The following is an 8,527-nucleotide window of genomic DNA, read 5'->3' as shown; positions in this document are numbered from 1 at the left end:
GAATAGCTAGCTAGGAGAAGAAAAGGGGAATACGAGGAAGATGAGAGGGACGGGGCTGGGGCGGCGCTGGACGTAGGTGTCGACGAGATGACCAAGCCAGCAGGCTCTTCACTAGGAAAAGGAGAAGGGGATCTGTGGAAATAAGGGTTTGGGTTGGCCGCCTGCGTTTTTGGTCAAGTGTCAAAGAGGTATTAGCAACCAGTGGCGGGCCGACAAAAAACCCCCAACAGTGAAAAATATTAGCAATGTCGTGTACTCTTAGTTCCCCGCCACTAATGTTTCTTTTTGGACTTTTTGCAAATCATATGGTGTTAGTTTGTTTGAGCTATATTTTGTATTCTATTTTATTGTGGGGTTGTATTTACTGCATAAATATAGTCAGGTCACACTTTTGGGTTGGCTTGCTATTTTTAGCGCATTAAATGAATTTTTAGCCATTAAAATAAGCAAAATGCTTTGGGATTTAAGAAACTATGCAAATGAGGTCCGAAAATTATGAAACTTGGCATAGTGTCATACTGTCATTATATGACCCCTATAGGGTGTCGTAAAAAGTTGAGAACATTATGAAAAAAGTTGATAACTTTATGCACAAGACTGTACAATCTCTCGCGAAGTATCATGGTTTCGACTTCCATATAGAACTCATTTTTTCTCGGGGGTGGTGTCAGCAATATTTAACAATTGTTATCACATGGATCAAGATTTTTCTCAAGTTCGGTAGGAGCACTGCCATAGAGAAGAAAATTTTGTAGTAAATGAATTGGTTAGAATTGCTAGATTTTCACCCCTAGTGCTTTTTGATGAGCCCGCCATCACACCTGTGCTAGTAAGTGACGCTACTTTGATTACCATCTAATAAGGGGTGTTGAAATGTTTTCAAAAATGTGAACCAATCTGTGATTGGATGGTTAGAAGGACAGCTGCTATCCCTAGCCCATTAGGGTTTAAGTTTCCGCGACTACGAAGGCGTATGTGGCGACTTCGTCAATCTCAAGACGAGCTGCTTATATGGTAAGGTGTGCGTGCGTGCATGCAAGTCATAGGGATGAATGTGTGTGCATATGTATGAGTGTCGCGTTTGTATTGTGTTTAAAAAAAGAAAAGCAACATACACATTTCTTCGTGCGACTATGCCAGGCCGGCCCACTCTGCTCTGGTGGGCTAGCTTCCCCTTGTTGTACACTCCCAGCCCATCCCGGCCCTCCTTCCCCTTGTTGGGTCTGCATAATGTGACGACAGAAGGCCGATTTAGGGTTTTGGCCCAGCCGCAGTCATTCTCCAACCTTCGTCCGTGCTTTGCTCCCCGTGCGGCAGGCGGCTGGCTGGCCGGCGGCAACTACGGCGGCGGGCGACCGGACGACGTACACGCAGGTTAGTGTTGCTCCGTCACAACGGGATCGGAACTCAGGTTCTCGTCCCGAGAGAAACTCTGGCCCATCGCCCGCGGCCGCGAAGAATGCCGCCATTTTGGTATCCCCTTCATGTCATTGGCGTGTATCCATCCATGGCGTCTGAATAGATTTGCGTGTTTAGATCTGAAGGAACGCCGTGCTGGAACTCCTGCTGCAGAGAGTGCTCCTTCTTGGCGGCAGACTTGAAATTCTTTGTGAAGTTTTCCGTGCCCTGCTACATCTTCAGTGTTAGAGAATGTCCATGATCATGCCAAGAAATTATTTGACCTGTCTATTAGTAGTAGCTTCAGTGAGAATTTTGGGTTAAAATAAAATGATAGGCTGTTTCAGCCTTGGTCACAATTTGGGGTCAGCCATGACCCTTTTTTTTATCCCTGAGAACAGCCTGCAGATAGCTAGCTAGTGTTCAATGTGAATCTAGAAATCTTGTTTATTTAGATGCCACGACACCAAGAGGTTCGGTTCAAACTGGCTCCAAGCAAGCATTACATTGCTAGGAAGAACCTTGTCCTGTGTACTTGCTTCGTTGCCTGGGCTATCAGCAGATGCTAGTGTAGTTCCAGACTGTTAATTGACTGCCGTGCCATGCCACTTTCAGGAAGTTTCTCATTATAGTTGGTAGTATTTTCTAGGCGGGAGGTGTTGTTTTATATGCTTATGGCAGTGCTAAAGGACATGCAATTATTTTGTATTAGGCATATCTTTGCCTAATGTATGTTTGCAACGTGTCGTTTCAGTTCAAGAGTAATGAACTAACGATTGGTGGTGTGTAACATATGAAGTCCGAATTTGTCACTTAGATGCATGCCTTTGTTAACTAAACTCCTCCAAAAACAGTTTCTTTGCTCATTTGGGGTGAAGAGCCGGAGCCTTCTCGTTTTTCTCAATTTACAGGAAAATGACCTGCAGATAGTTGGTGTTTAATGTGAATGTAGAATCTTGTTTATTTAGATACCATTGCATCACGAGGTTTGTTACAGTTCTGTACCTGCTTCTTTGCTCATTGTAGAATCTTGTTTATTTAGATACTGAAACATGGTTGAAGCATTACATTGCTTGGAAGAACTTTTTTCTGTACCTGCTTTGTTACAGTTCAGACATTAACGGCTGTGGCATGCCTATTTTTAGGAAGTTCTTAGTAGTTTGAATTTTCCCAAGTGGGAGGTGTTGTGCTATGTTCCTATGGCTGTGCTAAAGGGCATACAATTAGTGGGTATTTAACATATCTTGCCCTTATAGTATGTCTGTTACATGGTGTTTTCAGTTCAGTGCAGTGATTGGAGGCAAGTAACTGACGAAGTCTGAATTTGTAACTTAGACATACAATTATGGTTATTTAGCCTATCGTAGCCTTATGCTATGTTTATTAAATGGTGTTTTAGTTCAGGGTAATGATTGGAGGGAAGTAACTGAGGAGACTACATTTTGTGACTTGGACACATGCTTTTGCTGAAGAAACCCCCTTTACTAAAACAGTCTCTTTAGGAAAAGTTTATTATGTGGGAACATTTTTGCAACAAATTGCATGGTTGTTCATCCATTGTTCGTCACATAGTTTGTTTGTTGGAAATTGTACACCTTTTTCAAGTGACAAGTTTCTAAGAAGGCGGACTAAGAACACTTTGAGTTTACTTCAGAAACCTTTTGTTTTGATAAGAACATTTTGTTTCAGAAATCTTTGTTTGTTCTTCACTTAAATTACTCTTTTGAGTGGATATTCATTTCAGTTACTTATTATATCCCACTAGGTACTGATAACTTGAGATAAGTAGTTCCTAGTAAACCTGTCATATTGATTGATGCCGGTTTTCACTGCAGATCTGCTAAAGGAGAGCAACATGGCAACACTTAAAGATGTGGCAACACGGAAGCCTATTCTAGCGACAATCCGCCTCCTAGTTCCTGCTGGAGCTGCGCGCCCCGCACCGCCTGTCGGGCCAGCTCTGGGTTTCTACAGGCTCAATCTGATGGCCTTCTGCAAGGATTTCAACGCCAGGACACAGAAGTACAAGGCGGAGACTCCGATGCAAGTCACGCTGACCGCCTACAAGGACAGCACCTTTGAGTTCGTAGTCAAGTCGCCCTCGGTCTCATGGTTCCTCAAGAAGGCAGCGGGCATCGAGACCGCGAGCAGCCGGCCGGGCCACAACATGGCGACGTCCCTCTCGCTCCGCCATGTCTACGAGATCGCGAAGCTGAAGCAATCTGACCCGTTCTGCAAGCACATGTCGCTGGAGGCCCTGTGCAAGTCCATCATCGGCACGGCCAAGTCCATGGGCATCGAAATCGTCAAGGATCTCTGACCGGGCCTCGAGCGTAGTTCATGTTGCTCCCATCTGCAGCTGCCTTGTTCCTGGAAGAAAGTAGGGATCAGATTTCTTTGCCGGAGAAACCTTGCTGCTAGATCCGTCGAAATCCTGCCCCTGTTTATTTTGTGATCAATATGTACTGTGTGACATTTCTTCAGTGCAACCACATGAGGGTGGTGATTGGGTAATAAGTTTGTTTCAGCCTGTATGTTGTGTAACTCTGGGACAGAGGCTTGACACCACTGGACCATATCTTGGGTCACATTTGAATAGGACCACTCTGTGGTTAGATTTTCCTGGCAATTTGCTCTGTTTGATCATTCGTTTGATCTGCACTGAATCGGGTCATAGTGGTGTGAGACTGATTGTTTCAAGGAATGCAACGCAGTAAACCAACAAGTGACTGACGAAATGCAGCACTGGAAATGGTCGGCGAAATCTACTTGTTCACTACAGCAGGCAGTACAATTATTGGGAATCTGCTACTGGTAGTCTGCTACTGAAGGTCTGAAGCAAGCAACCACACGAGCTCCGATCAACGTCAGCTTCAGAGAGGGACGGCACGGCGGCGAGGTTCCTTTCTTTCAGCTCGTGGCGGAAGCCATGGACGGGTGAGCGGCCGGGAACCCGGTGTAGCTCATGGCATCGTCGTCCTCGGGCCCGGCGCCGTCGTCCGTGTCCCACAGGAAGGCGGCCTGCGCGGCGAGGACGTGGCTGTTGTGCGGGTCGGCCCTGGCCGCCCGGTCGAAGTAGCTGGACGCGCGCTCCTCGTCGCCGTGCACCTCCCACACCAGCCTCGCGTACTCCGACAGCAGCTCGCCGTCGTCGGGGTCCGCCAGGATCGCGCGGGAGTAGTACTCCTCCGCCCTCCGCCGATCCCCTTTCACCTGCAACATTCCGATCATCGCGTCGGCCGGCGCCTTTGTTAGAACATTCATCTCCGGATCTGAGTTCTGAACTGCAGTCGCCGGCCGCGGCGGCAATGGCGGCGCCGGAGCAGAGCGGCGAGGGTGGTACTGTACGTACCTGGTAGAGGAACTGCGCGTAGTTCCTGAGGAAGAGGCCGTTGCAGGGGTCCTCGCCGATGAGCCTCTTGTAGTGGATCTCGATGCCGGAGCGGTCCCCTCCCCCGCCGCCGGAGGCCGCCAGGTAGCCGCCCCCGGCGCCGCCGTCGATGCCGCCCCCGCAGTCGGCGCTCAGCAGGCCCGAGCCCAGCCGGTCGATCCCGAGGCCCCTGGCCAGGAACAGCGGGTGCTCCTGCGCGTACGTGCTGCCGAAGCCGAACTGCCCAAAGCTCGTCTCTTGGTCAGCGTCGTCGTCCTCCTCCTCCTCCTCCTCGTCCCTGGCCCCGTCGCGCGCCGTGAACGACTGGATCGTCTCGAGCGCCGGCCTGGAGCGCGGCGGCAGGTGGTGGTGGTGGTCGTCCGCGGGGCCGCCCAGCGCGGCGAGGTTGCCGTCCGAGCACGCGCGGCGCAGGCCGCCGCCGCGGGAGCGGTCGTGGTCCGAGCCCGAGCCGCCGCCACCGCCGGCGGACAGGCTGCAGGAGATGGCCGGCGGGTGGTAGGCGACCGTGGGCGAGGACTCGGCGAAGTGGACGGCCGGGGAGTGGCCGCCGGTCCCGGATGCCGCGTGCAGCGCGCCGAGCACCGGCGTGGACGCGCTCCTGACCAGCATCGCTCCTCGTTCTCGCTGCCGCTGGCACCGGCACGAGCAGCTGGGTTGAGACTACGGCACCGGCGTGGTGTGAATTCAGTTGAGGGTCTTGTGGGCGGTGGGCACTGTTGTTGCTGACACTGGTTGTTGGAGGTTGTTGTAGCGCAGGGCGTCGGTTTTATGGGCGCGGGCGAGATGAATCAGGTGGTGGAGAAGAACGGCGGCTTGGGTTTGGCCTCCTCTGCTCTGCCCGCCATGTGAAGCACGGCCGAGCGTGGGTGTGGGGTGTGGGGTGTGGGCGCGGCGCGGGAACGGACGGTGCGGGTGGCCTCTGGCTCGGCTGGACGGCCTCGCCCACACGTCCCGTCTACCGTCTACGGTCTACGGTGTGGCCGCTCCCTTTCCGGGCCGTGTTGTTTTGCGCTTTTTTACTAGCTGGATACTGGAGACCGGAGAGTGACCCGGCGGAGTGAGACTCACGTAGCCGTCGTCACGTCTCGCGTGGTGTGTGGCTCTGTGGAGAATCATTCCAGCTATCCTGTGCGTCAGGGAGTGTAGTGGTAGTGTGGTCTCGGGAGCACCTAACGTGTCCCTGGTGCAACGCGTGTCAAGGTGGTTCCGGATGGGAGGTACTACACGAATGGGGGTGTGTGTGGTCGTCGCCGACCCGCAAACCTCCCGCATGGGTTCGGATCACGTTGTCCAAACATCATATGGAAAGCCATCTAATGCGGTCCATTCAACGTGGTCCGCACGTACTTTCTCCCGCAAAACTAAGACAAATTAGGAGGCTTTGCGGGAGTCCCGGTCGCTCTCGTGCCGGCTTCTGACCGCCCTGGTCCACCCAAACCTCTTTTTCCTCGCCCGCACGCGTTCCCGCCTAGCGCTAGCTGCCCGTGTTCATGCCACTGTAAAAGGCCCGCTCCACATTGAACACGGCTCAGGGCGGACGCGACGTTTCGCTGCATCTGCCATTGAAGCGGTGAGCCGGCCGAAGGCGCCGCCTGCTGCACGCTCGGCTGAGCAAGCCTTCTCGTCGCATTCAAACGCCTCCATTAAACCCGCGTGGAAGCCGAGGAACCTAACCCGGCCACATGCCCGTTCACGAGCGGGCCGACATTAAACGCAACGCCAGGCAAGCTCCTCCTGTCTGTCCTCTATTTAAACGAGGCCAAACGTTGCGCAAGAATCGCACCACCAAGTTTGCTCCCCATCTCCTCCTTTCACCATTTTCCTCACCCTTTTATGGCTCCACACGAGCAGGAAGAGCAGCGCTCTGGCATAAAAGTCGGCTGGGGTTCATCACCTGGCCCGACGGAGGAAGTTGCAGCCCCAAGCTGGCGCGTGGTTCAGCACTTCGCCGCTCCAAGCCAGCTCGTGGAGGAGCAGCGAGTTGCTCCAGGACGACACGATGGCAAAGGCATCGTCGCGCCGTGGATGACATCGCGTCGTACTGCGCATCCTATGCCTGCGACCGCGCCATCCGCCGTCAATGTAACCATGCCTTGCCAACAGAGAAAGATGTCGGTTGCACGGAGATCGACGAGTTGGTGGATGTCGCGTCCATCTTGGCAACATCGAGGGAAAGAAGAATATGTTAGGCCGCCGCTGCTTGGATTCCAAAATGGCCATCGCCGGCTTGTACAACCGGTGACATGTCCGATTTCTTCTTGATCTCAGACCATTGTCAGGCCATCCTGGGCTCCACGAAAGCGGACCCCCTTCCCCTCCGGATGAAGCACCCTCTTTGTCACCTCGATGAGCGGTGCAACCAGACATAGTGAAGATACGAGGGAAGAATATACATCCGGGGCTCCCGTAGTCCATGAGGAAGACAAAGTGATCCTCTGTGGCCGATCATAGACTAGTGTAGTATATCCATGTCGCCGGAGTGGAGCTCCGCGCGCCCGTACGTGCACATAGTTTTATCCTTTTAGTTAAAAACATGTCCAAAATGTAACCATTTTTGTCCGTCTTGTATTAAATATGTCATGTTTATATGAAATCCGCCCATGTTTGCATAAATTTCATCCGACTTGTTGAAAAAGTGTTTGCAATGTATGCGACTATGGTTGGATGGCGGCCTTCAGTATCCGTGTATGTGGACTGGGCCCCCTTTCCACGGGCGGATGTAGGAGGAAATTTGCGGGTCACTGTTGGAGATGTCTTATGTTGGATTTTGAAAACCATCCCTTTTCCAGTTTTTTAGTCTCCTTTGGCCTGTGGGATTCTATAAAAACACATGGAAGAAAAGTTCCGGGTTTGAATAAGAATGCATGTGTAAAATGAGGGATTGGCGAACGTGTGAACTTTAGTGCATATAAAGCCATGCATACGTCCAAGTGACCAGTCACACCTTTTTTTTTTGAACAGCAGAAGGGTCCCGAAGGACCCAGTCTTTCATTAGATAAGCATCAAAGCACATTTTACATCGGGATCCAAATGAAACAGGAAATTGCAACTAAGCCCCTGACTTTTACATGGAGGACCCCAAACTGAAAGCAAGAAACGCGATCGGGTCCCTAGCAGCCACCACCCGGATTGAACCTCGCCGCCGCTGGGGACGAACCACTTGGCGTGACGAAATCGCCATGGCCGCATCAGCTGCACACCACGGCCTCCAAACCGCAGCTGGATCCGCCTTCCATAAGGCACACACGCCGGGAGGAATGGATTCGGCCGCCATTTAGCCAGAAGAAGCAGCGAGCCAGCGGAGACCGGCAGCCAACCAAGGGCGCCGTCGCTCCACCATGGAATCAGCTGCTGATATGCTCGAACACGACCTGCAAGCTTCATGTATCTGCAACACCCCTGCTCCTCATCCACGACCAAAGTGACCTGAAAGAGCAAGCTGCTGCAGAGGGCAATCCTCGATATCTGAGAAGACCTCGGGCTTATTATGGGAAGAGAGCTCGTGCCAGATCCACTCCCAACTGCCTCCGTCCACCATGAACGACAAGCCTGGGAGGCAGCCGGAGACCACCAGACGCTGCCCGGACGCGTCGATGGAGAGATCCAAAACGGCATAAAGCCAAATGCCACGGAGGCAAGTCTCACAGTACTACTAAACCTAAAACTACTATGAACAGGAGGCCAACCACCTAACCCATCCTCACGCCGGACGGCAGAACCACCGGAGAGAGAGAGGGA

The 8,527-nt window shown here is 52.3% G+C and overlaps 2 protein-coding genes across 2 annotated transcripts; one reads left to right on the top strand and one right to left on the bottom strand.

The window, feature by feature from the left end:
• Positions 1-1,263: 1,263 nt before the first annotated feature.
• On the top strand, positions 1,264-4,013 carry LOC119292010 (54S ribosomal protein L19, mitochondrial-like). Its single transcript, XM_037570832.1, has 2 exons — positions 1,264-1,374; positions 3,234-4,013. Exon 2 carries the CDS (start codon positions 3,254-3,256, stop codon positions 3,716-3,718), a length of 465 nt encoding a protein of 154 aa, XP_037426729.1. The 5' UTR covers positions 1,264-1,374; positions 3,234-3,253; the 3' UTR covers positions 3,719-4,013.
• A 59-nt stretch (positions 4,014-4,072) lies between these two features.
• Positions 4,073-5,636, bottom strand: LOC119292008 (nuclear receptor coactivator 2-like). Its single transcript, XM_037570830.1, has 2 exons — positions 4,751-5,636; positions 4,073-4,611 (listed from the first exon to the last, which is right to left on the bottom strand). Exons 1-2 carry the CDS (start codon positions 5,396-5,398, stop codon positions 4,309-4,311), a joined length of 951 nt encoding a protein of 316 aa, XP_037426727.1. The 5' UTR covers positions 5,399-5,636; the 3' UTR covers positions 4,073-4,308.
• Positions 5,637-8,527: the final 2,891 nt, after the last annotated feature.

This window comes from Triticum dicoccoides, chromosome 4B (assembly GCF_002162155.2).
Source record: "Triticum dicoccoides isolate Atlit2015 ecotype Zavitan chromosome 4B, WEW_v2.0, whole genome shotgun sequence".
NCBI lineage: Eukaryota > Viridiplantae > Streptophyta > Magnoliopsida > Poales > Poaceae > Triticum > Triticum dicoccoides.
This window is presented reverse-complemented; position numbering and strand designations above follow the sequence as displayed.

Excerpts from the sequence above, each read along its gene's own strand:
- LOC119292008 (XM_037570830.1), bottom strand. The coding sequence starts at position 5,398 with ATGCTGGTCAGGAGCGCGTCCACGCCGGTGCTCGGCGCGCTGCACGCG. Across the intron at positions 4,612-4,750 it reads ACGCGCAGTTCCTCTACCAG|GTGAAAGGGGATCGGCGGAG; the intron begins GTACGTACAGTA and ends GGAATGTTGCAG.
- LOC119292010 (XM_037570832.1), top strand. The coding sequence starts at position 3,254 with ATGGCAACACTTAAAGATGTGGCAACACGGAAGCCTATTCTAGCGACA.